The sequence below is a fragment of the Meleagris gallopavo genome, chromosome 3 (genome assembly GCF_905368555.1).
Source record: "Meleagris gallopavo chromosome 3, MGAL_WU_HG_1.1, whole genome shotgun sequence".
Taxonomy (NCBI): domain Eukaryota; kingdom Metazoa; phylum Chordata; class Aves; order Galliformes; family Phasianidae; genus Meleagris; species Meleagris gallopavo.
This window is the reverse complement of record NC_139406.1, coordinates 52231417-52259320: the sequence shown is the minus strand read 5'-3', so window position 1 is coordinate 52259320 and position 27904 is coordinate 52231417. Positions and strand designations below refer to the sequence as shown.

At 35.9% G+C, this 27904-nt stretch overlaps 1 protein-coding gene across 1 annotated transcript in view; it reads left to right on the top strand.

Moving 5' to 3' along the window:
* Positions 1–27904, top strand: part of CCDC178 (coiled-coil domain containing 178) — a 183717-nt gene that overhangs the window by 152881 nt on the left and 2932 nt on the right. Inside the window, exon 20 of the mRNA XM_085221020.1 lies at positions 11622–11756. Within this exon, the coding sequence (XP_085077146.1) occupies positions 11622–11756 (135 nt within the window). The remainder of the gene's footprint in view (positions 1–11621; positions 11757–27904) is intronic.

Sequence of the window (27904 nt, the reverse complement as noted above, 5' to 3'; positions counted from 1 at the left end):
GTTTTAAACAGTATTTAAGAGAAGATATGTATATCATGAGATGTTGACATGTAGGGTACCAGGGGATATACAGCTTTCTGGTAGTAGTTCCTGTAGTGAGCCGTATGCTGACTTTGTCTGGAAGAGAGCACATGGGAAATTCTGAAATTAAGCCAGGGAACAAATTAACAGTGGTAGAACATGCTCCATAGTGCTTTATTTGCCAGGTTGAAACATGCTTCTAGTATGGAAAGAACTCACTTTATTCCACTGTTAATTTGTTGTTTCAGGATACAGTTAAAGTATAGATTTTACTGTCTTTTAGGGAATACTAGGAATTTGAGATTAAGATGTCTTGTGGGGAAGAGTCTGGAAGTAAGAAGACAAGGAGGCATGACAAATGTGAGCTAATGGTGATATGGAAAAATAAAAAGAGTGTCTTGGGGAGACACTGGAATTTTCCAGTAAATCTGCCAGTCTCTGGAGAAATGGAAGAATCTTTGTCTTTTAAGACCATTCTCCCTTCAGAGATTAAGAAAGAACTAAGGATTCCTAAATCTCAGCTGTCATTTGCTCTCAAGAAAATCTATGAAACTCACCCACTTTTAGCTATATCTCAGACGGAATATCATTATATTCTGCAATAGTATTCTTCTGCAGAAATACTCTAGAGTATTTGCTGATCTGTTCACAAAGTGACTCTGCCCATTGCTTTGAAAAGGATAGGAAAAAGGCTATGAAACATAAATAAGACTGTCATAAAACATAGGGTCTTAAATTAACATTGCAAAATCATCTGTAGGTCTGGCATTTGCTAACTTCTGCACATTTATCTTTCCTTTTTATTATCCTTTTAAGGTAATTGTATGTGATTATAAAGGCATTAACTGGATTCCTTTTTACATCTTTCATTTATTTGGTAATCAGGAACATAATACTGACTCTATTTGTGTAATTGTGACTGTTAAGAAACTTGGGAATCAAGATAGGTGGGACCTGCTGACTAACTCTTGGTTACCAAAGTCACTGGCTCAAGTCATTAATGGCTTAACTATTACATCATTACTGTAGTTTAACCAAAGATGTGTGTTTTCTCCTATTTATTATTGCTATCAGCTCTTATGTATTAAGCAAAACTACTGTTTGAAAGCGTTTTATACAGACTGCAGTTGAAAGAAGGATTAGAAGCCTTACATTCTTGACAAACGCGGTGAAAATCAATCTGAAGCTTATATGAAAGTAATGACTTCCTTGTTTTCATACATGCTTGAAATTCCATCTGTTCTGGAGGATTTTTCAATAGTTAGAAAAAGATGACTCCGTGTTTGTAATCCTTGCTAAGAAGAAAAGTGAACATAGAAATTTTAGAGTAGATTCCATTAAATATATACATCTTTGGACGTAGTGCTCAACGATTTTTGTCTAATTTTTTTCTTTAAGTGCTTTCTATATAGAGAGATAAAAAAAATTGCCCTCTAAATATAGTACATGTATATGTACTATAAAATATTACAATTCTTATGGATAAATCAAATTGTATTTAAGATTTGGCTTTTTCATTTTTTTGTTTGAGAAACACACATAAATGATTGTAACAAATGAAAATCTGCCAACAATGCTAATGAGGTGTAGGCAGAATGTCTGTGTGGCATCTGCAGTAGAGACTCAGGTCCCACTTCTGGAATGAGAACTATGGTGGCTTAGCAAGAACCAGACAATTGAAACCTGAGGGTACTGAGATGTTTCCCTAAATCTGGGGCACGGGTCCTGAGGCTTTGTGCCACTGGGGCCAAGAATGTCAGTGTTTTAAGGGACTGCAATTTCAAAGCAGTCAGCCTTGTCATTGTTGATAGGCTCCCTGTTGTGGTGCTAAGGGATGAGACTTGGTTCTATCTGGGCTACAGCCTGGCCTCTTAGGATTTCCATTTTCCTTGCTGAAAAGTTGAAGTCACAGGAATGGCCGTTACAGATGCTGTGCAAACTTGACTTTAGTTGTTTCTCTACTGTAGTTAATTTAACTATTATTGTTCCTTTTGGGATTCAGTTTGTCTCATAAATTGAAAATAGGATTGTCCCATTTGGGTGTGTTCACCGGAGTGCTGCAATCTACAGCATTTGTTGATATTCTTCCCCTTTTCCTGGAAGGCTCTTGTGAAACTGGAGATTCAGTGTTGCATGTTTCAGGTGTTGTCTGTGCTCTGAAACAAGGGCACAACAGTTCCGACTCGTGGGTACAATCCTGTTTTCCCAGTGAACTAGAGGACAAGACCTGCATTCAGGGGGCAGATTTTCGTTAGGCTGGAAACTGCAATATGCAGACATGGATAGAATGTAATGGGTACTGCAGGTGAGCGGACCAAGGGAGTGCCAGTTAGCACTCCTCATCTGCAGATGAAAATTTAGTAGGTTGAAACTAAGAATGACTCCTTCTAGAAATCAGAAACGCCCACAAATAATTTTCCTTCTTTAGAAATGATGAAGTACCTGGGAACTTCCTAGTATATCAGCGAATGAATAGTGATTTAGCTTCTACATTAAATCTCTAAGTGATAAGCAGATTACGATCCTAATATTAAAGTTTTTAGAAGATGCAATACGCCTTGTTGCCACATAAAATGCTGCTTTGTAATTTATTATGAAATAAATAATTTACACTAGTGTTACAATCTAATACATCACTGCCCATTTCTGCATGCTTTTGAGGACAAATGATAAGAATATCATGTGTACACAGAAGTAGCAGGGGTAAGCTTGAGTTAAAGTTCAGGAGCGAAAACACAGAGAACTGATAAAGAATGTTAACTGACTAAATAAAACAAAAATATTGAAATCTAGGAGTTCACAAAGAAGTCTCTCCTTGGCTATAAAACAGCACCATTGAAACTGTACTCTTGCAATTGGCCCAGTGCAAGTTAACAGTAGAGCATGTCTTTATTAGCCATCTTGTATGTCACACCACTTAAAATTCTCTGTGGGCTTCTAAGAACTCAAAGAAGGAAGTGCAATGAATCAGTGCTTTTGTAATATTTAAATTTTTCCTTTGGTTGAAGTCCTGCCCTGTATCTCATTCTCTGAGTCTTCATGACACCCTCAGTATTTCCTATACAACAAGACTTGCAGGATTTGCTCAATGATTTGATTGCTGATGGCATGTGACTCCATTGAGCCGTTTCCTTCCCCTCACAATGTGCTTACTGCAGAAATGTGGCTGAATCCCTAAGCCCTTGTGTGGACAAAGGGTTGAGGCAAGGTCTGACTTTTTTTGTAACAATTATCTTAGGTAATCTAGTACATAATATGACAGATTGAACCTACATTTCTAACTGATTGTAAAATCCATTTTGTTCCATGAACACCACTTCACTCTCTGCCTTCCCTGTAATATTAATGTTACAATACAGTGTCCATCCTGACCGAAGACAGGCAGATGATGACAGAAGGAACAGTTGAACTAACAATTACTGCCTATTTGGATGCTGTGTCTCAGATCCAAGAATGAAGTTTCTCTTTGCAGGTCTCAGAAAGAATGTTTCCAGGAATCTTATAGGATGAATTATTGTAGTGAGAAGGTGATGTGTAGGTGTGGTGGGTATGGAATTTGACTCTTCGTAAACCTCAAAAGTTATTTATGTTTGGTCAGCAAGAAAGGCCATGCTGTCACATTATGTCATCCTCTGGGCCAAGCAAGAAGGAAAATTGTTGTCTGGGCTAATGACATAATTCAGAGCTAGTCATAATTCTGAGCTAGAGTCAAAGTAATGAAGAAGATGAGTAAGTTGAAGAACTTTTCTGAAGATTCTGAAATCTCTGGTGCTACAGAAGAAGAAAAGTGCGTTTGGTGAGACTAAGAACACCAAATTCAAGTCAGTTGACAACTTAATTAAAGACTGCAGCTTAAAAGCCTCAGGTTTTTTTGTTTTGTTTTGTTTTGTTTTGTTTTGTTTTCACAGTGTAATGCCCACTAGCCACATATATTTTACCTATCTTCCTCTATTGTAGTGTGATCCCATACAACATTCATATTCTCTTCCTAATCTCATCCTTTCCACAGAGACCTACTGCTTAAGAATTCAAACCCTATTATTTATGAAGAGCATGTGCGTGTCTCCTCTTTCCAAGACACTTTCACCAGGAAGCTCAATATACTATTTGGCCATGAAGGCTACATCATACCTGGAAATTACAAGAGGGCTAAGGTCTAGCATAGTGCTCTATACTGCTTATTTATGGCACCCTGTCCTGTTTTGGTTTGTTTAAGCTAACAATTTCTAAGACAAGTCAAGAGTAACATGCACCAGAGATTGCTCCAAGCAGGCATCATGGATGGCACAGCACTAGCTTTATTTCCCTCAGCTCTACTATCTCAAGTGGCTTTGCTGCAACCAAAGGTATGCAGCATATGCTTCTGTTTCACCTATGTAAGCTGAAGCACAGCTTTCTCATTTATTCAGTCATTCCAAAGTTAATCCCTCACTGAATATCTGTGATATGCTATTTGTGTTTTAGGACAGTGAGGCTATCACACAGGGCTGAGAAATGGTAGTGGACTGTGGAGTGTGGACTAAGCCAGCCTGTGCCTCTTAGTGTTACTGCTAGAGAGTAGTTCCTAGCTCTGTTTATTTAATGATATGAAGGTAGCCCCAGGGATTAAGAAACAATGTGCATCTCTAAGATGCAGTCAGCCATCAGCACCAAGGTAACATCTGGCAAAAAGTTATGCACGTCTTAATTGGCCAGCTGTTCTTCTGATTGATTCATTGCCTTCCAGGAAGCATACTTACCTCTCAGTACTCATGTTGCCCCGTAAGGATATCCAGTCCTGGGCTGCCTATGCTGGTGGGATGTGCATTGTGCACACCTAAGCAAGAAGTTCCCTTGAAAAGCCTGGCTTTGCTCAGCGGAAGGCCATATCATTCCTGAAATGGGTAATTGGAGATCATGATTCTATTACTGCTAGCAGGATGCTGGTGATGATCCAGCCAAAAGCATTTGTAACTGCTGAGGCACCTGTTTTGTGACTTAGGCTATTGTGGTACACAGTCACACTGCACAGACCGTCCTCAAAGTGGGCTAGTGATTAGCAGATCTGGCAAGATTGCTGGCAGGTGCCAAAGGCCTCAAAATACAACCCAAGTAGTAACAACACACCAGTTTTTGGCCAGAGAGCAAGACGGTGTTGATTGATGATCACTGAATGATAAATGATAAATGTATATGTCATCAAGAAAAGTAAAATTTGTTCTTTTGAATTTCATTTTACTATTTTGCAATAATAATGGTAATAATCTGAATCAGAAGGAACAAGTTAACATAAAAGCTTATCATCATAATATTAGATGTTTATTATTCAAGAGAGTATCTGTATTCTGCTAGAACTACAACTTTAGAACTTTTTGATAATTAATCTCAGTGTTTTTTAAGTGTAGCAAAGAAAGCATGAATTCACAAAGATGAAAATTATCTATTGAATTGTTTGAGAAAGTAGTGTAATGTTCATATTAATCAGATAGCTTATTTGTTTAAGATAACAAGTTCATGAAAAAAACATTCTTAGCTCTGAATGCCAAAAGTGTACTCATTTACTTTTAGAGTGATGTGTTAACAATTATACTCCAGAAATCCTTTAGGAGGGGACAGAGGATGAGATATAGTATTTTATTGTGCATTTTGTTCTCTTCAGAGTAAGCAGTAGAAACTGTAAATGGAATGATTAGAGATTATGGCTGCTTTAACATGAGGACATAATGGCAAGGTCAGGAACTTCCTTAGAATTATCTTGTTTACTTGAGGGGTTTTGACACTTCAGCATGTGCTGTCTGCTGCGTTTCTCTAATGGCCTCTTATAAGTAACAAACAAAAGTTGTGATAATTTGTGGTCTTCTGTAGATGAGATCTTTGATAGCAAAAATTATTGGAAAAAAAAACAAAACAAAACAAAAAAACACCTTTGATTCAGGGCAAAGGAAATTATCTGCATTTTTTTAAAGATGTTTCCATTTGTTTTTTCAGGATCCTGGGGACGAAATAGTGTTTGATAATTAGTGTTACTAAATGGTATGGATAAAGGCACCTGGATATATTCCCATTGTATAGCAATAGAAATCTTTGAGGAAAGAATAGCATCACATGTATTCCATGCCTACTCAGTATCAAACTTTAGGCTACGTTTTGGGGAACCTAGCACACAATGCATAGTTTTTGTCTTCAAACTACTATTAAAAATGCTTACAGTAAATAGCCACAATAAAGCGGGATGATATCTTCATTTCATCTTACAAAATATTAACTCTTTTCCTTATGTTTTTCTGACAGAGGGTAAAAATCATAATACCAATCTTAAATTTTTTTCTTCTTGAGATGGCTCTTTTTTTCTGCCTTAACCACTATTCTTATTGTAAGATTGTGCTCCGATTTTTTTCAGACTTTTCTTGCATTTGTTTTTCAGTGGATCTTGAAATACAGTTTTCCTCTCTCTCTCTCTCTCTCTCTCTTTTTTTTTTTCCTTTTTTTTTTTTAACATTGCTAATCTGCTTACCAAAGCATTCACAACTGGAATAAGGTCAAAAAACAAGTGCATCTCTCCATGTACACTTGCGCATCAGCTGAGATTTGTTTTTTTCATGAGGCTTTTACTCATTTTTAAAGTATATCCAGTCTGTTGACAAAAGAGCTTTATTTAAATGAGCTATGTAATCTTTACCAGCAGTCTGTGTAGCAGATTTGACAATAAAGAAATATCTCATTACCTAGAAGCTTTGTATATTGTACAGGTGTATCTTGGTAGTTGAACAGTATAAAAAGATAAATATTAACTGGATTTTGCTAATAAATCTGCCATTCTTCCAGTGCCAAAATCTGTAGAGTTGTTGTAATTGCTGTTGTTTGAGTTGTAACAATGAATGGAACTGATAAGGCTTATGTCATTTACATAGAATTCAGCATTCACAGTGCACTATTGAATTAATATGACATACACATATTGGGTCCTCTGATCTAAGATTAGCATCATTTTAAAATAGAGGAAGTGTACATTTCAGAGTGACATTATTCTCTGTTTGAAATGTAGTGGTATCTTACTTAGATCTGAAAATCATACTAGGTGATAGCAATGACTGGTAGTTAATATTTCTGTTAGTTACATCTTGGTTTATTACATTTTGTAATAAATGAATGTCTTATGTTAAGAGGGATTACTGCAGAATTATGAAATAATATTACACTCAGAAGGCAGGTTTCTGTAGCACCAATGTCAGTCAAGAGTAGTGTCAAAAGAATTATATTCTCTGCTTTTAAACCAGAGTTGTGTTTTAATAGAATTCTACTTATGATTTCAGGTCTTCCCACTGTCTTTAGGTGAATATGGCATTGCTAATCAGCTGTGGAAAGTAAGACTTAAATTGGATGCAACCCTTACCCCTTCCAGTTATCATCTCAAAAAACTAGAGTTAAATGATTTGGTTAACATGCCAAGAGTTCAGTGTGGCAGCCATAAAAATATGAGACATTTCTGCAGTTACAATCAAGATCCTTGTTCATCACAGTACACTTATCTTTCATTGTTCCCTGCTTTTGCAGCATCAACCTGATTCATGCCCAGTATGTGACTGCAGGTGTATATAAGCTTCCAAGAGTTTTTGAAAATTGGTGATGTACTGCATTTAGTGTATTATTTTATGATGGCTCTTAGTGTGTATATCTCTAGTTCATTCATGTTCACATCAGCTTAATCCAGACTGAGATCTGTGTCCAGCCTCATCTTATCTCCTGTGGAGTATTGCACTGCAAAACATTTCTCTTGCAGGAAGGAGGGGAGGGATCTTTTTTCTCTGAATGGTGTTAATTTAAATGGTGGAATAGTGCTCCATTTCTTGGTGATGTGATCATTGTTGTTTGCCTTGATGTTTTTTAGCTTCTGGATTGCTGTATGTATGGCTGGTATCTCAATTGTTTATTATAAATGTTAAATGGTCTAGGTTCATAATATTTCATCAAAATATGGTATTGATGGTGGGCTGAGTCTAGTGAGACTCCTCTGCCCATCTGTTTCTCTCATCTGCTTCAGTTATGTGTATTTTTCCATTTTTGCTGCTGCTTAGTACATTTCTTCTTCATTTTAGAGTCCACAATTTTTTTCAGTCCCTTGTTAAGTAGATCTAGCTGCCTACTTGTGGCTGCAACTTCATCTTCTGCTAAATCTTTAAATGTCTTAATAACAGCCATTATGAAGAAAATAAGTTTCGTTGCTGTATTCTTGATCTGATGTATAAGAAATTGCTTTCTGGAATTGGTTTATGTACATAGTGGAGTTATTTAGTGGTAAGCATTCTCACTTGCTTGGCAAGATTCATACACAGTCTGATCAAGACTGAACAGTAAGAGGCTCACAAGTGCTTACAAGGAACAATGCCTTTAAAAATTTTAGCTGACAAAAATGGAAAAATCTGCTTGTGACTGTTTGCAGTCATTAGTTTTCCATAGACCTATAATTATTTCAGGTGATTCTTATGAATTTTGTCATATTTATATATTTGTCATATACAAAAATATCACCCACTTTGAGATTGCAGTCCCTTTTGCTCATTATGTCTAATAAAGGTAACATCAGTACAATTTTTTAAAATAAGTGTATGTTTTTGATCAAATGTTAAATGTTTGATAGAATTAAAAGAGAATCCTATGAGAAAGGTAGCAACCCTGTCTTGCCTATAATATCTCATAAATTATATCTACTCTAGTATCTACTATATTTTATGTAATTCAGAACCTTGCTATTTTACTAGATCAGACACCTTATTAGTGTTTATTCTAAATGTCACATATGTCTTATGAATAATTAAAATACTGAAACAAAGCAATTAAAAATGAAGAATTAGCAGTAATGCCATATATGCAACTCATGCATGCCATGACTTTGTCTCTACATATGATAACAATTTAAAACATAAGGAAAAGCTAACAACTGTATTATATGACCAAAAAGAGGATTGAAGGGAAAACCTAGGAAACTTACAGGCTGATTTTGGCGTAGAAGTGCTCTTCAGCTGGGCCACTCAGAATTCTCTGGTTTAGATTGTTCCAATAGCTATGGTTCTGAAGTTGGCTTAGAAACTTATGTTGCCCCTCCTAGGTTAGTGAGTCTACCAGTTTATATGAAGCTTCCACATAACATTATTTGATCAAGCTGTTACTTTCCAAAATAGGCACATACTTCTGATCGTGTACCGTAATGTTATTTATGTTGCAATTAATATTGTAAAATTGATAAATATTGAGTTTAGTCTCCACTATACTAGGCACAGTAAAATGTATTCAAAATAAGAAATACATTAGGTGCAAGACATTTAAAATAGTAACAACAGCTATCAGGCTTGTAATTTGCAAGGAGTTAGTTGGTTCTTTGAAATGAGAAACATTAGTGAAGGTCTTATTGAACACTAGCCATTATAAACTGCCAGTTTCTCAGTAATTATGATAGCAATTTTCAAATAATCAAACCTCAAAACTATGAAACACATTTTTATTCTCTCAAGACAAAACTCTGGAGAGAAATTGAACTGCATAGCCACTGATCCTTTTCACCTTTCAGTGACAGATCTCTTGACATGCTCCCCCAATATCTGTTTTCCTCATAATGACAATGTATCTGGTAACTATTTCACATTTTTACAAAAAAATTGGAAATTTGATAATCCAAAGATAGTCTTCTACTTAAGCAGTTTTTCTATTGGACTGAAGCAGATTGTAGTATTAAAATGTCACAGGTTGTTTTGCTCCTTTGCCATCCACTTTTTTTTTCTGACTCCAGCATCTTATCAAACAACATGAGAACTGAAAATAGCTGAATTAACAACAGAGCCAAAGACAGCTGGAGATTTATTTCTGGAAATAAAATATTTCTTAATATAGAAGGAAATGAGCAGTAGCTCTTTGAAAATCTTCTTCAAACTGAAAAACATTCTTATTTCATTTCAAGCTTTGGCTGTGATTCAGATCGATATTTGATTTTTTTTTTATTGAGTTCATCTACATTCCATCATGCTATTTCTAATATAGACTGGCATCACTCAAAAAAAACAAAAACAACCCAAAAAAACAACCTACATACAAAGACCTGTTTAAATATTTTACAGCCTCATTTACAAAGACGCAGAGTACTCACTACTTCCATAGAATCTAACAGGACTTGTGGTAACTCAGTATCTCTGAAAATCAGGCCATTAATTTTGAAAATGTGAGCTAATTACTCTCTAGGCTGTAATAGCTCACTTGATATTACTATAATCTAGGTTCTTTTGAAAAAGTGTATTTTTCACCTAGTACAGTGCGCTTGATCCTAAAGACTAGTCATATCTTATCATGTAAAAGCTTCTTTATAACTGATCCGATTATTGACCTCTGGCATTGACCTTAATGAAGTGGAATATTTCTGAAGGAATAGTACAATTCATTGTGTTAATCCAGCTCGAAAGCCTCAAGCTAACAATAGCTACGCCATTTATTGATATAATTGACTTGATGAAACACAAAACCATGTATTTCCACTAAGCAGTAAGCTAGGTAGTTTAATCTTCTGTTTTTCTAAATTCCAGATGATCTGAGTATGGAGCAAATTTTTTGCCAAATTTACCAAAATACATGGTCTTTCAAAAACATTTGGTGATGGTAGATTTTCAGATTGTATTAAGATATTTTTCTTCTGGCCTGAGACCTGCGATGCTGTGTTTATGAGTTGCAGATTAAGGAAAAGCTCATACAAATCTGAGCTGCACATTGTAACAATAATTAATGTTAACAAAAAGCAATAACCTATCAGGTAGGCATTACTACTCTGAATATTACCAACAAGAATTCTTTGCACTGATTACAATTCCTACCATAGGTGTTATCTTTGTTATGAATCTTTAGAAAATGCTTTTTTTTAAGTAGCGTCACTCTCAGCTGCGGCACTCGGTGTAATTTAGTGCTGTTAGATGCTTTCATGTCACATGGTTATAGCTAGGTAGATTAATAGGAAGTTCTATCTGGAAATTTCTTTCCTGTTATTGTTCTCCCTGAGTAGTTGATGGCTAAGTTAATTCTCTTTAGTTTTGTCATGCACTAAAGCACACATTGCCAAGCTGTGATAAGCTTTACACAGTGAAGGAAAAAAAAAAAAAAGCCCTTGTGTCCATCAAAGTCTTAAACGTGCATTTTAAACTTTGGCCTGACCTGATGTGCCATTCAGAAAGCTTCAAAAGATTATTTTTTTTTAAAGAAAGGTTCAATATGTCCCGAGGCTATCGGTTTTGAGTTAAACTGGGTGAAGTAGAAATATTTTACTCATCAGCTTTGCAGTCACAGAGTTTGCTTCAGCTAGAACAAAACTGCTGAGGCATTTAGAGAAAATTAACCCCCCATCCTGGCAGCCAGATGTGACTGGTTTCTGATGAATGCACATGAGTGGGCTGAAAAGTCAAGAGACTGTGAAATTCCTGTCAGGTCCGTACAGTGCAGAATGGGCTATTGACTGCTTTCTATATTTCCCTCCATCATTCTTCTTGAACACCGCCATTAATTTCCTCTCCTACTCTGACTTGGGCTTTTTTTTTTTTTTTTTTTCCCTTTTCTCTCTCCCCCCCTCCGCCCCCGCCGCCCGGTTCCAGCTGTGGGTGCTGCAGAGCAGGATGCGCCGGGCGCTGGCGGCGTACCTGAGGCTGCGCGGGCTCCATGGCCAGGCTGGGCTGGCGAGGATCCAGGCGGCCTCTCAGGAGAACGCTCAGAAAATATTAGCTGTGCAGGTAGGTGATTGCAGGGAAGTAGGAAAGATCATTCTGATCTAGATTGAAAAGCAAATGATGGGTAGTGTGATGAAGCATTAAAACCATATCCCATCAGAGTTTTATAAATTTTTAACCTCTTTAATAAACTGGAATTGCATGAAGGATGAATTCAGTAAGTTAGCACATATACCATGCATAGTTTGGGGAAGAAAAAAAAAAAAAGGGAAGATGAGATTTATTTCTCACCAACCTTAGAGAAGATTATTATAAATACATTGGATATAAACATTTGAAACACAGAGCAGCATCAGAATTGCTTCTCAGTTGTTTTAGAAATGCTATTCCTTCCTGTTGTCTGCAAATAATATTCTCATGGTAAACAATACTGTCATTTTCACTGTATTCATATTTAATTTCTTTAGCATGGGACTGTTTTTCAGAAGTACTATACCTTCCCTTATATATTAAAAATAAAATAAAAAATGATAACGTTGTGGGGGTTATAAGATTTAAAAATGGTTTCCAGCCCTGTACTATTTTTCATTTTATGACTTGTTCCCCCTGTATATGTATTTACTAAGGAAAAAGACTACTCTGTAAGATGTGGTTTGAATGTTCTTTTTGTCTTGTGCAATGGTATCTTACTCACAATTCTGTAAAGCCACTCCTTTCAATCTCTTCCCATAGTTAATGGCCATAACCAGATGGCGTTTCTGAAAGGTTTTAAAAAGACTAAACTGAAAAATTTTTTTAGACTTATTTCTCACAAAAGAAGTTGTGTTGCTGATGCAGCTTTAGTGTGCCATGTTCTTGTAAACCTCGCTTTGCCATTTTTACAGGCTTTGCTCTATGATGTGCAAACAGTATCATTACATTTGAATAATATATAATTGCATTTCCCTGTTAATATCTGATGCACTAAAGTAAACCAAACTTGAATAAGTTGTAGAACTCCAATAAACTGCACCAGCATCACTGACAATTTCCAGAATCTCACTAAGGGATAGAGAGGATTTTATTATAAAATTCCAAATTGAGATACATGTGGTACTGATGTCAAAAATCACAGTCATGTTAAAATCAGAAATTCAATTTTAAAAAATTACAATAAAAATACAATCACATTTTATACTTGTAATATTCTCATAATTGTATGCATTTGCATTTGCAGGCCAGTGATGAGAGGTAAGTGGAAAATTACATCTTCTTCATTCAGATTTCTCATTTAGAATTTGAAATACTGGAAAAGCTTCTTTTTGATGTTTGCTGTGTGATAAATTCTGTTCTCTCCTGTGTTCAGCTACTCCAGTAGTGAGTGAAGAAAAAGTGTGATCGATGTGCAGGCTATAGCTCATGAATAACAATAACAAAGACGTGGAACCCACAGGTGGCAGCTGGTGTCCTCACACATGAATCTTTGCATTAGTCTACTGTTACACAGTATTTTAATATGTGTACTATGAACCTCACATGTCATTGAACATTATGTCAATAACTACTATATATTTTAATTAATTAGTTTTGCAGAAATCCTTCACCTTGGCAATAATTTTTTCCATGTATGTCATTGATGCTGGGAATCCATGTCTGTTAATCTTCTCTTCCTGAATAACCCAACCAACGACAGGTGGGCCTCTGGTAAGCTTTTAGATGTGAACCCCTGCAATGTTTGGGGGTGTTCAGAGGTGAATAGCTCAGCATTACCAGAGACAACCTTTTGCTGAGAACCTAGAAAGCATTCTGCTCTCTGCCCATTTTCATTATCCGTGGCTTCCTTCTCTGACAAGAGTTATGCTATTCTAATATTCATGTTATGTTTTCATGCAGTTTGCTTGAAAATAACTTACTATTAGAATAATGAACAAGGAAAAGATACAAAATTAAAATGGAAACTAGTTCAACTATGAGCAATTACTAATGTATATAGAAGTGTATTTTCCCTCAGCAGCATAACATTTTTATATTTTACTGTATTTATTTACATGTGGACCAGTGTCTTTGTTGTATTTGTGTTAATCTCGGATCAATCTACCCTCTGCTAATTAAGTTCTTACCCTGATGACACTTGGCACAGTAGCAGGCACTTCCAGAAGTGTGACAGCCATTCCTCTCCCCTTCCTCTCAGCAAGACATGCACTTTGCTTGCTGCTGTTTCTTATGTCCGTCTCACGTTAGCGTGAGGCTGAGGACCTGCTGTGCTGAGCAGCATGTGGCACGCAGGTGATTTCAGCTCATGGTGCTTGTGTTACAGCAACTGCATTGACTAGAGCAAACAGGAGAAGGTGAATCACAAAGGAAGAGTGAATTAGAAGAGGCAGTAGATACAGTACATTGGCTGCCTAAGTGTTTTCTGATATTTAACAGAAGCCATGATCGGGGTGAGATCCAAAGAGAGACTTAAAAGTAGATAATGTAGGTGTTTTTTTTTTTCCTTTCCAGCAGGTACTTTTTAACTAGCAGCACTCCACAGTTACGTGGAGCAGCAGAGTTCTGGGAAAATTGTAATTTGAAAGTCAAGACTGGCCTCAGACTGGAAGGCACCAATTTTTCGTCATTACTATTTTACACTTCTAAGCCTACTTTTAAAAGTCTAGGCCTGCCTTCCCATCATTTCCTTTTCCAGAGTATCTGTAAGACTTTGTGCTCCAGAGGGAAGCACCAAGGCCTGGATGAGACAGTGACAGTGCCTGTTAGTGAGGAGGATCTTTTTAGTAACAGGTGTTGGTTGGAGTTAGTCATCAGTCTTAACAAAGCAAACAAACAAAGCAAAACCTGAGGAGGAATCCCATTTAATCACAAAGTGCTTTAGTTAGTGTTAACTTGAACAGTGCAGATGCTTGCAATTAAATCTCTCTAAAATTTTTCCATTAAGAGTAGAACAATAACCAGCTCCTTTTAAGTCTGGTGTCTCAAATTTACTTCGGAAAGTGTTAGGTATAGTACCAGTCCTAATTATTATCAGCAACGAACTGAGGGGAGTCAACTCTTTACAAGGGTAGGTAATAGCAGGACAGGTGGAAATGGTTTTAAGTTAAGGGAAGGTTTAGGTTGGATGTCAGGAGGAAGTTCTTTACAGAGAGAGTGGTGAAGTGCTGGAACAAGCTGCCCAGAGAGGTTGTGGATGCCCCATCCCTGGAGGTGTTCAAGGTCAGATTGGATGGGGCCCTGGGCAGCCTGGTCTAGTATTACGTGTGGAGGTTGGTGGCCCTGCATGTGGCAGGGGGGTTGGAGCTCCATGATCCTTGAGGTCCCTTTCAACCCAAGCCATTCCATGATTGTATGTATCAGTAGAAGAGGTTTGCCTCTAGTCATTAGTCATTGACTCTGTTAGTGAAGCACGCATGAAATTTGGAGGGATAAGTGTTTCAGTACAGACCATGATGGCTACTTCAACAAAGGAGTTCTGCTTAGGAAACTTCATTTCAGTAGCTGTGCTAGACTGACTTCAAGCAATTCAAACATCACGTCCCCTAGAGCCATGTTTTCTGCTTTACCGCTATTATATGTAGAGTAAAAGAGTTGAAGAGTCTCTCCTCACCTGCTTGGTTTTCTGTCCAGCTTTAGCATGGGCTGCACATGTTCCTGGTCTGCCTGGCCCACCAGCAGCATTTCTTTGATCAGAAATCATAATCAGAATGGACCAGATTCTGGAGGCATCTCCTTTCAGATCTCTGATCTAAGAAAGAAAACCAGAGAACATTCTTCAGTATGTAGTAGAAAATAGCATAGCTGAGCATATGCTCACTGAGCTTTCACTATGATTGTGTAACAGGAGACAGGACCTACTGCCCAAAGCATCAACAATGTGCACCATGATGGCAGAGTTAGGGGAGTCAATTTCTAGTAAAAATTAGCTTCTGCACTTTTTTTTCCTAAGTGTCTGTAGTTTAGATTCTACATACTGGCATTAATAGATTATTTTTTAAAACAAAATGCTATTTAAATTTTTAATAAGCTTTTCTTATTTAAATCATTCAATTATATAAATGTGTATTCCCAGGTTTTAACATGATTCTTGTGGCAATTTTTCTTTTTCAACATTTCAAGTATTTACCTAGGATATAGGAATGGTCAACCATTTACTTAGTGTCCTTATGCTTAGAGAATATATTTCTGGTAAAAAAACAACAACAACAACCTAGCATTTAAATTGTGCTGTTATAAAAGTAATAAAAGATTATTCCAAAGAAATAGCAAGGAGTAAATAACTTGACAATTAATTTAATTTCTAGAGCAGAGATCAATGGCTGGCATGATTTATACTTTCAGTTTTGGCTCTTCATCTGTTTTATTTTTTGTAGAACAAAATGCAGGACTATTTCTTAGACAAGACTATTTCATCTTATTCTCTACCTTTTTCCAACCCATTTCAAGATTTCAGAATTCCTTTTTTACTCTTGGATTGCAGCTTCATTCTAGGTCGTTTATGTACATGCCTGATGGCTCTGAAAAGAGACTTTGTTTCTATCATGACCATCAAAGAAAGTTGTATAAGCTCCATTGCAGGAGTTAATAGCTGGAGGACAACATGTATAAAATGACAGGAGCAAAGACTATTGCTGAAAGCAGTGACAGTTTGTCTTTAAATAAAAGCTGTGTGGAGATTTTTTGTGGTTGGTGTTTGAAGAAATGTGACAGAGCAACGTGTGAAAAAATTCATCATTGCAGTCAGTGGTTTGCACATTCTATAGTTTGCTGGAGAACATCAGTCTTCAAAAATCTTTCTGCAATTGCTAAATATATTCCTAATCAGGCAGTAAATAATAAAAATAATTTATTTAGTTTAATAAAACTGAGAATTAAAAAATAAAACCTTTTCTCCAGAGGTGTACAGGCACGGTATTCATTCAGTCAGTGACTTTATTTTCCCAATAACATTTTGGAGTCTCAATAACTTGGCTCTTGAGTAAGTTCAATTAGCTATCTAATTGCAAAAATGATGTATGGTGGCAGATGTAGCTTTATTTAGGATTGTGACTGTACTTTAATCCTGACAGTCTTCAATTTACTTCATCCCTTTAGGTGATTTATCTTGACTATATTTCTGTCAAAATTATTTGGGGGGCCAAAGTGCTAACAGAAAAGATTGTTGCTTTAAAACATTTAAATATTTTTTCCTGATGGTGGCACCACAAAGGTATCTTTTTAACCAATACAAGATTATTGGTTTAATTTTTCGTAGATCTACACCTTACTCAGCCGTTCATACCAGGGCAAAGTATAATTTTTTTTTTGAGGGAAGTGGTTTTATCCATTCTGGTTAAGTGGAAATTGCTACATAATCCACAGCAGAAATTGTCAGTCCACAGACTGTCATTTTGATTCCAGAATACTTTCATTATTTGAATGTTTTCCGTGGTTTTACTCAAGTTCCTTGATTAACCTGAAATATTTAAAAATGTTTTGGCTAACTTATAAGCTGTTATTGTTTTTGTAATAGTTCCACTCTATTGAACAACACTAGATTACAGTAAAAAATAATTTTTTGTCCATTTGGGATTGCCTTTATTTGGACAGTTTTTTGCAGAGATTTCCATAGAACGGACCATTTTTTTTCTAAGGCTATGGTACTTTGCTGAATCTACCAAGTACATCTCTGTGGATAGTATGTTTTACGTGAGGAAATGTTTCCCTAAATCAGTAAAATTCCTGTGGTTTTCATGGCTCCCTGTTCAACATCCTTTCAGGAAAGAGTCAGTGCAGTTCCACTAGGGTCAGGGCCAACTACAGCGTTGTGTATTTCAAGCAGGGTTTGTCCTTTTTCTTCTGAAAACCAATCATTCTTAACTTGCTTCTTATCTGTCAGATGGTAGTCAATTTAAGTACATATTTTGTTCTCTAACTTATTAACACAGGTGTGTTATGGTGTCCCCCAGGGCTGATGCTCTTCAAAATCTATGTCTTCTCTTTTATTTTTCTCTGTTATTGGTTGAGTTATCACCATTTACACTGATTACGCTCAGTTGTATCTTTTTTGCCTGCTGATTTCACTTTAGCAGTCTTGCTGTTTCTGCCTTATCTTGGAGACATATGGGGTAGATGACAGATAACTTTTCTTAAGGGACATGGCTACATACCTTTTAATTAGTTCTAACCTTTTCTGTTTAGTCACGCTTACTCATAGTAAATATTTACAATTTTGAAGATAAGTTGTGCTTGTTTTATTGTTCATTTATAAAATATTTCTTTTGCACAGTTAAAGGAGAATTGAGACCAGCAAGATACCTATTTTCACTTCTACTTATGAAGTTGATTTTTGAATGGAAAAATTTGTTTATTGTTTTCTCAATAAACATAGAAATCAGCATCCAATATTTTCTAAAAATATATGTCTGTCCTCTCAAATGAATTTTGAATTACAACACCTGACATTCTTCAAAATACGATCTCAAGTTTTATTTCAATCTTTAAAGTAATTTTTTCTGTAGATTTTTGTAGATTCATTTCATGACTCTCACCAGATTTTGGAAGCAACCAAATTTTTTGAATTTACTTATTGTGTAGATGTAGTGGCAAAAAAAATTGCCATGGAACAGACAGAAGAAAAGTGTTTATAAACGTCTATTCTGTTGTTGTATGATGATGAGAGGGACTCTTCTACAGTGAAAAGTAATCTCAGAGTAATCTCAGTTCCAAGATACAGTTAGACTCTGTTTGATCTCCTTGTGTCATTTTTACAGTCTGTAATTTTGTTTGTGACATAGCCAAATTCTGATGTCTTTACTCTGGCATCACTTCCTTTTCACTTTTGAACTGCATGTATTTGTCACACAATTGTTACATTTAGGTTTTTGTGCCTCTTGCACACTAGAGCACCAGGCTTTTTTTGATCCACATAAATTCTCTATTTTTCAAAGCATTGTGCCTAAAGACTGTCAGAACGTCAAACATTTCCTGGCATGCAAGTCATGCCTAGGGAGGCCCCAACTGGCCGCCTCTTCTATGGCTTCACTTGAAAGTTTTAGTAAATGAAGTAAATGGAATATGTAAGAAATCACTTATAGATGTGACTGGCACCTAAAAAGCTGTAGTCTATAGCAGAAAGAAAAAGACCAGCTGAACATTTATGCTTATGAAACCAAAATCATCATCTGGAGGATAGTTCTGCTGCTTTCCCGTTAGTGATGGAGATTAGGAGGTGATCTCTGCCAACTAAAAAATTGGTCTCATATTTTTAATGTTAATCTGAGCACAGTTCAGAATTATTGTGGTAATGAATTGTTGAGTTTGCTTGCAGGTGTACATTTTTAATTTTTAATTTCATTTTTATTTTTGTGCAGAAATACATTGCAGTATTTTGAGTATTAAAATTAGTGATCTAACAGAAAATGAAACAATGATGACATCTAATCTAGATTTATTTTTAAAATTAATTTTATTGAATTGCATTATATTTCTTCAGTGTTCACCACCACTTTCTGAAATCTATCTTCATATATTACCAGATAATAATTGTCCATATTCTTATAATTTCTAACTTCCAAACACTGAAATGCCATAATAATTTAAAACATGCTGACAAATGTATATATATATATTTACTATTGAAACACATGGTTACAGGATTAAAAGTGTTCTTCAGGTAACTAACTTTTAATATCTAACTTTTTACTGCTGGTGAGATGACTGTACAATTTCTCATTGAGAAAAATCATTCTTCCATTTTAAAAAATAGAATCCAGAAGTGTAGTCTATGAATTCATATTCATTTCACTTGCAACGCTGATAAGTTACATTTGTGGGCCAAGGACACAAAATTCCAGTCACATCTGAGGAACAGGCAAATCTAATTTCTCTACTGCTTTTATTATCAGCAGGGCAACTCAAACTGCAAGAAGGCAGAAGCTGTGTGACTTCCAGCTTCTTAAAAATTGGTCCACTGAGTCATGTTGCTGCTACAGCAATCTTTAAATCTCAGATTTTTCTCTGTATCTCTTGGCAGAGGTATTAAAAAAATTAGTTTAAAACTTGACAGAATAAAAACACTGGATCATGTATTGTGAATTTTTCAAATAGGATTGAAGTTGACAGGCTTGATGTCTTTCCCAGAATCTGAAGAGTACTAGGTTTCTTATTCTTGAAGTAACATAAATTTTACATACTGAATTAAATAACTAAAATTTGTATTGAATTGCTGAAACAAAATATGCTGGATTAAGTTTAAAGAGATAATAGTTACTCTAGCATTTCTAAATGGAGCATCTTGGTTTTGCACTTAATTTTCTCTTAACATCTTAACATCTAGTATTTTGGCTAAGCTGTACTAAATAAATAAAAGGAATCAGAATTCCTGAATTGGAAGAGACTCAAAAGAATTACTGAGTCCTATTCCGGCATAAACAAATTACAATATTTACTCATTCAAAATATTTACATTTATAAATAAATGCATTTTAATTGATCCTATATAAAAAAGTTAAATGGATCCTATAAAAAAGGTTCTCTGCAACTTTCATAGTATGAAATGCTCCTACAGTTCAGGGGAGTCTTTCTTATTACACAAAGATAGTTGATGTTGTTCAAGCAGCAATAACTGAAAATACAGCAATAATTAAGTTTTTTCTTCCTTCCTAGTAAATTATACAGGAATCTTTGATTCTTTTTGCTGAGCTATGCTGTCTTGGTTTGAGTAGATGTGCTATTAGTATCTGAGAGAATATGGAGAAGCACATAATACATAACCAAAATCTCCTTGAAGCATTTTATTATAGTTTTGTAGAAAGTTGTTTGTGGGTTGTTTGTTTTGTTGTTGTTGTTGTTGTTTTCAGAGGCTAACCATTTCTCATCAATAATGTCTTTTTTTCTCTCTTTTTTTCCCCCTAATTCTTGATTTGGAGCAATAGCGCTGAACAGCAGGAAAGGCATGGTTTTCTTGTGCAGCACTGCCTTAATAAGAGAAAACATTGTTTGTGTGTAGATTGGATCAATGGGCTGAGGCCAATTGTATGAGCATTAAAGAGACCAAGTGCCGGATCCTGCATTTCAGTCACAACAACCCCATGCATCACTACAGGCTTGGGGTAGAATGGTTGAGATGCTGTACAGAGCAAGAGGATCTTGGGGTATTAGTCAAAAGCCAGCTGAATATGAGTCAGTAGTGTGCCCAGGTGGTCAAGTTCAAAGGCATCCTGACTTTTATCAGAAATAATGCAGCTAGTTACCAGGACTGGGAGGGGGGCAGAAGAAGAGGAGAGGGCAATCATTCCCCTGTACTCAGGTCTGGTGAGGCTACACCTAATTGTATTCAGTTTTTGGCCCCTCACTATAAATAAGACAGTGAGGCCCTGGAGTGTGTCCAGAGAAGGGCAACGAAGCTGTGAAGGATCTGGAGCACAAATCCGATGGGGAGCAGCTGAGGGAGCTAGGATTGTGCAGTGTGGAGAAGAGGAGGCTCAGGGAAGACCTTATTGCTCTCTACAACTTCATAAAAGGAGTTTGTACCGGGTGGGGGTCAGTCTATTCTCCCAGGTAACAGCAATAGGATGAGAGGGAATGGCTTGATGTTGTGCCCCTGCCAGGGGATGTTTAGGTTGAATACTGGAAAAAATTTATTCTCAGATGGGGTGGTGAGACATTGGAACAGGCTGCCCAGTGAGGTTGGTGGAGTCATCGTCACTGGAGGTGTTCAAGAAATGTGGAGATGTGCTATCAGGTACATGGGTTAGTGAGCATGATGGGGATAGGTTGACGGTTGGACTAGATAATCTTGGTGGTCTTTTCCAACTTTAATGATTCTGTGACTCTGTTAATGTAGTATATGTTTCCACCAGCTCAACTGATAGATATATATATAGGAAGAAAGGAGGAAAGAGGTATTCAAACTGTACTATTTAAACAAAATGCTGTGTTTCTGAGGCACTTTTACTAGTATAACCATGCATATTTGGATGCTGGATTCAAGTTTAATGCAAATTATAATTAATATTGAGGAGTATTATGATGACTCTGTAGTGCATAATCCTCTCTTGAGATTTTGGTCCAAACGGACAAACCTCTCAAGGGTAATTTGGATCACAAGATTCTTTTTGTACGCAAAACCATCAAGGCTCTCTATGTACTTATCAATTGAAAAGCAATGGTAATTTTGAACAACAGGAGAATGCAGCGATGAGCCAACAAGTGAGATGATTATTCAATTATTATGTGTCAAAGAGAATAGGAAGTGAGACTTTGTAGATTTTCTTTTCCAGCAATTGACAGAAGCCTTCAGTGTATAATTAAGAAAAGTCAAATAAAGTCTATTTTCAGGAAGACAAGATTAAGGATAGAATTTATGAAGTTGTAATGTTGCCAAATGAGCAAATGCTTAGCTCTGGTTTTATAAGTAATACCCAAGAAATAAATTTCTTTATCCAGTACAGTGAGTAAAGAAATGACAGAGAAATGACATTTTAAATTAATGATTCAACCTTGCAACATCACTTTGGGCTATCTGATGTTGAGTAACCTCCTTCTACTCATTTTAAACATATATCAAAACACAGGTTTAATGATGAACTGTTTACATGTTGAAAGCTCCTTTTTGGCAGCTCCTCTGTTTTTGTCGTTACCTGAATTAATTATGGTAGGTCAGAACATCTCTAGTAAACATGCTGATATATCATAGATTATAAACTCGTCTGCTGAACTCTTAACCATCGTTGCAAAGTAGATTATTTTATTTAAAGACAGCGGTTTAAAAATTTAGACATTTAATTTAATTATCCTCTCCCAGAAGTATAACAAGAAATCGGAGTCCTAGTGTGAATAGCACTATACTTGTATAAGAAAACTTACAGGAGCATTTTTTGCCTCAAACTCAATAATTTTAGTTATAATCACTAACTATGTTTTTGTTTTACAGAAACAGTATGATTTGGAAAAAGAATAAAATTGCTTTTAAAGTACAAAAATAATTATGAACCACTTGAAATGTAATGTCTGTATTTTATTTCTCATCAGAATTCATTAGTGTGTAACATCAATAATTTAGCCCATCATTTGCCAACACTGACTTGGCTCAGTAGTTCAATCATGTAACCCTGTAAACTCACTTTCCATTAAAATGAATGTTGCTGACAAAGGATAACTAAAGAGATACTTCATTTATTAGCTAAAGAGATACTTCATTTATCAACATTTTTAAATTAGGAGTTTGGGACCACAGACACTTAGCTGGATAAATGATTCAAAGGAATCTTTGCATTAGGCCTAAAGATGTTTGTAGAATCAAATACAATGTTATCCAGAATTATAACTGCCTTTCATTTGTGTAACATGTAATTCACAGTATACTATTCCAGAAACCAACAGAGCCACCTGCGGAGAATCAAATGACCTACCAGAATGTAATCCTGACTGTCATGTACAGAAATTATAAAATATGTAATAGTTATTCCATATTTTGATTGACTCAATCAAGCATTTCCCACAGAAAAATCCCTACAGTAAACTTCATGAAACGTGCACTATAATCTCCCAAAGTTGTATCTGATATATTTAAATATTTTACATTATTTTACCACAAAATCTTCAAAACCACTTCTTATCTTCTCCATAGACATCATTTAAAAACATTCCAGTTTCAAATTCAATGTAATCCGCATGTTGCTACTGCAGCCTTTTTCCCAGACATTTTTTTTACCTGAATACTGGTTTTGTTTTCTAAACTTAAGCCTCTTTTGTATTGTTTTTTATTTGGTTGGTTGGTTGGTTTTTGCTAGCATATATACATACCTGAAGCATGTGCAGACTAAAATCTCTCAGATCATGTCTTTTGACTGTATCTCTCTGGGAAGATGGAGCATCCACATCTCTGGGCAACCTGTTCTGGTGAGGCACTGGAATAGGTTGCACAGAGATGTGGTGGATATCTTGTCCTTGGAGACTTTCAAGGCCAGGTTGGACCAGGCTCTGAACAACCTGATGTAACTGCTGATGTCCCTGTTCATCGCAGGCGAGTTGGGCTAGACAACTTTTAAAGGTGCTTTCCAACTCTGAGCATTCTGTGATTCTGTGATTCTCAGATGTATTGAGAAACCGTATTCTTTTGAGAAAAGATCAGTGAGCATCTGTTTCTTGACAAACAACACAGGAACATCATCTGACATCAGAGAGATGCTGGTGGTACAGAAGGACCCAATTAAGCGTTAGCAGAAAGGACCCATTAGCAGAAAGTGAACAAAGGTGTTGCAATACCACTTAGTTGCAAGCCATGACATTACTATGCATTCCTCTTATTCTTTGCTTTGCAGTGGTGATGTGCATAACCTAGAGCTGCTCCTTCTTATAAACAGTGTTCCAAGCGTGGAACAGTATGCTCCCTGTGCTGTAATACACTCCTGTGATACTCCAGGCTAAGAAGTGAAAAATCAACTTTAGGTTTCTGTTTCCAACCAGGCACATAAGTATTTTTCAAAAAGGAGTGAGATATTTTCTCTGAGCCTGAGTGCTGTGATAGCATAGCAGAAGTCTGTGAGATGAAGACAGAGGGGGGACAGAGAAGGTCTGTACAAGGAATTTAAAAACAACAACAAAAAAACTTTTCTTTTTGTGGCGGGATTGGGGTGTGAAGGATTATGCTTTAAAGAATTACTCAGTTCTCAGGAAAAATTTTGAATTTTGAAGAAAATGTTAACAAAAGCAGTTTTCTTTTAAACCAGTTAGAGCTGTATTTCTCATCCCTGAGATATGCAGCACTGCTGTATGCACTGTACTGCTGCAGGTGCATGCAGTCTACATCAACAATTGACTCAGCATTGGTTTTGGCTCTCCTGCTTGGCTCTGGGGCAAAAAGTTGAGTAGAAGACTCAGGAAGAGCAGTTTATTTCTTATGTTTAAGTCTCCTCTAAAACTGTGATGGGTCACAGCTTTTTCATTGAGTTGCTTTAGCGTGCCAGCTTGTCACACTGCTATCGCGGAATTTTAGTGGAGCATTTAAATTATCTATAATAACCCCAGAAAATCCCACTTTTTATTTGGCACAGATTTTTAAAGCTACCAGTTTTAGTTTTATTATAATTTCTAAAATAAGAAAATGAAAGAGTGCACCAAACAAGAAAAAAATTTAATGCTATGCTTCAATTAACCTTTAGGGACTATGCAAAATAGAATACACTCTTGAATTTAGTCCCATTTAAATCAATGATGAAGCATACACTGCCATCCTTGGATATATAACTATTTTCCTCAGGATAATATATGTCCTCTCACTACGTTGCCTTGCCTTTAAAATTATTTTTTTTGTTTTAAAAGTAAGTGTTTTGTTATAATTTTAGCCTAGGAAGATAAGAAAGGCATTGTAGTGAAAGACACAATCTTTTATTGTACTGGCAAAAAGACAGGTTGGCAAAAAGACTTGGTAGCACCATTTCTTCTATCTTTGATAGATATCTGGGACAGTATTGAGCATTGTTGTTTTCTTAGTTTCAGTGACATATTCACTGATAATCTAATTATTGTTCCATTTAAAATGTTTATATGTAATGGAAGCAAAGGCTTCCACCTATATTCTGATCATTTTTAAATCTTAATATCTTACTTAATTCAAGATAATAATAATTCTCCACATTCAATACTGACTCCTTTGACCTATACAGATGATGAGTCTACCCACTGCTGGTGTTACATTATTACCTTTCTTTTCCATTTATTTCTCATTCTTTTTAATTCCTACTCCTTTCATCTTAACAGGCAGAGTCTAAAAAACAGGGAAAATTTAGAGGAGATGATGAAGAATATGATATGACTAGATAGGTAGGATTAGCATTTGAGATTACAGAGCTAAAATGTGGTGATGTAATCTTCTGAATTAACTTGCAACTTCCCTTTGCATTCTCTCATTTTCTCTGAAGAATAGAAAGTCAGTGGTTGTCTTTCTTCTATTGATCATCAAAGATACTAGTTTTTTTCCTGTATATAAGCTATCAGAATTTTTCATTGCTTTATTGTCACTCAGAAAGTATATAATTCTGGACCTCAATCTGTAGTAGTCAGACAGCATCAGCATTACCCTGACAGATGCAATGGTGTCCAGTAGCCATTCAGATTGAGAAGTTGTGCACTTCAGTTTCTCCAGTATGATTTCTGCTTTACTATGATCAATACACAGAAGTGTGGCCCGCTTAGGCTTCAATTTTATTTGGAATAATTTAAAACAATTAGATAGACTTGTGTCCTGAAGTAGCAGTTTGCTATTAGGTAATACTAAAGATTTTTTCCTTTTAAAAATAATCTAAAATAATCTTTTACTGGAACAAAGTAGTGATGGATGATTTTGGTGCCCAATCAACTTTCTGTGTGGGTGAGACAAGTACATGGGGTGTGTTTGGATTCCTTCTGAAGCAACACTTGCAGCTTTTTGTCCTTCCTGCATAATGGAGACAAATGGCTTGGACACAACTGTCCTGGGGACATGATGGAGAAAAGCTGAGCAAGCCACTCCTTGATTTTCCCCTTCTCTGCCATATTTCTTGACCTTGAGTAGAACAAAATGTCTTCCTAGGTGCTCAGTTTTATGAAGATGCTTTAACATCTCTTTTCAGAGACTATAGATGTATTTGCAAAGTTGTTTGTGGATCTTGTAGCTGTTTGTAGATTAATGCAGAACCTTACTTTCTTGAGCTTCCACGTGTGCTTCAGGGAAAAGATGAATTGTTATTAAAAAGGGTCATTAGTAAAAGAATCAAGCTACCCAAGTTTAAAGTTTTGCTGTATTTCTGAAACAATGTCATACCTCCTTGCTGTTCTCTAATATGTTAGGTAGAACAGTTGACAAATGAAAAACTAGTAAGGGCTATTAAGGACTCAGGGCCTGAATTTGATAGTTTTCTGTGTTTTAAATCCATTAATTTCATTACAGTTACACCTAATTTACGTCTATGTGAAAACCAAGCATTAAGTTTGACTTGTATTTTTAGTCTTTATTTCTAACAATTTGCAAGCTACTAGCACATGATACTGTCTGCCTAATGGAGCAAATTGAAGATGAGTGACCATATATTATGTCACTATATATTTAAAATAAATGTTTTCAGTTTTTAAAATGAAATAATGAAAGATTTTTTTTTATTGCAGCATTAATAAAGCATATGACTGTCATAAACTTAATTTACTTTTATAGGCTCTGTAAAATGCAGCTTCGTTCTTAACAAATTAAACTTTTTTTAGGGAAAGAAGTGGAATTTTTCCCATGACCCAGTGTTTCACAAGTGTGTAATAGAAATGGAAACTGGAATAAAATGAAGCATTTCCTCAGGAACAACTGTGCTGAAATTCAGATTGTCCCAATGAAATCTACAAGCTAATCTGAAAATTTGTTTTACATGAATGTTATTGCATTGATGTAAATCATTCATGGAAATGAGATCAGAAATATCATGTATGGTTGTTTTTCTATTTCAAGAGTGACAGAATACACCCACAGCTCTCAGTCTTCAGTTAATGGGAATCCAAATGTATGCTAAACCTTAGGCCTAGATAGATGTATCAGCATCATTTTGTCAATGAGCCAGGACAGAAAATTTTCCTTTAAGACAATTCAATCTAATCTTCAATGTTTTATTAAATTTACATTCAGGTCAGTGTGGTTAATAAACTATCATTTGATGATTAGCTTTCTTACTTGTAAACATCAGTTATTAAAAATCATACTCAGTACAATTTACAAATATGTTCATATTATTTTATTTTATATTGATAAGATTGTTCTGGTGGTGCTTGCTTTAGTTATATAAAGAAGTCCCGAATCATTGATCTGCATTCAGTTCCCCAGCATGTTCTGAAACCAGAATGCCAAGAAAAATGGTACCTTCTAGCTTCTTTCTCTACTGAGTTTAAGCTTTAGAAAAATCTTTGACAATAAAATCAGCATGTTAGTGAAATAATCTTAATGCTCTTTTGTTTTTCTATCATATCTTGTAAGTTTCGTCCATTTAGATACTTTGCCCAAAATCTCATTACCACTGCATTTGTTTGTAGCAGCATTACGCTCATGGCTCTCTCAGGAGCAGTGGCCCATTGGATTTACTTTCAATTTGTCAGTCTGCTTCTCTTGAAAGTTCTGACTCCCTGAAACCAGGGGTTTGCATGAAAACATTGATGGTAGTGGTGATGCATCAGTTGAAATTGGCACTGCCCTGGTTCCCAGCCTGCGCAGCTCCTTAGTGAAAGGAATGGTAAAGAATTAG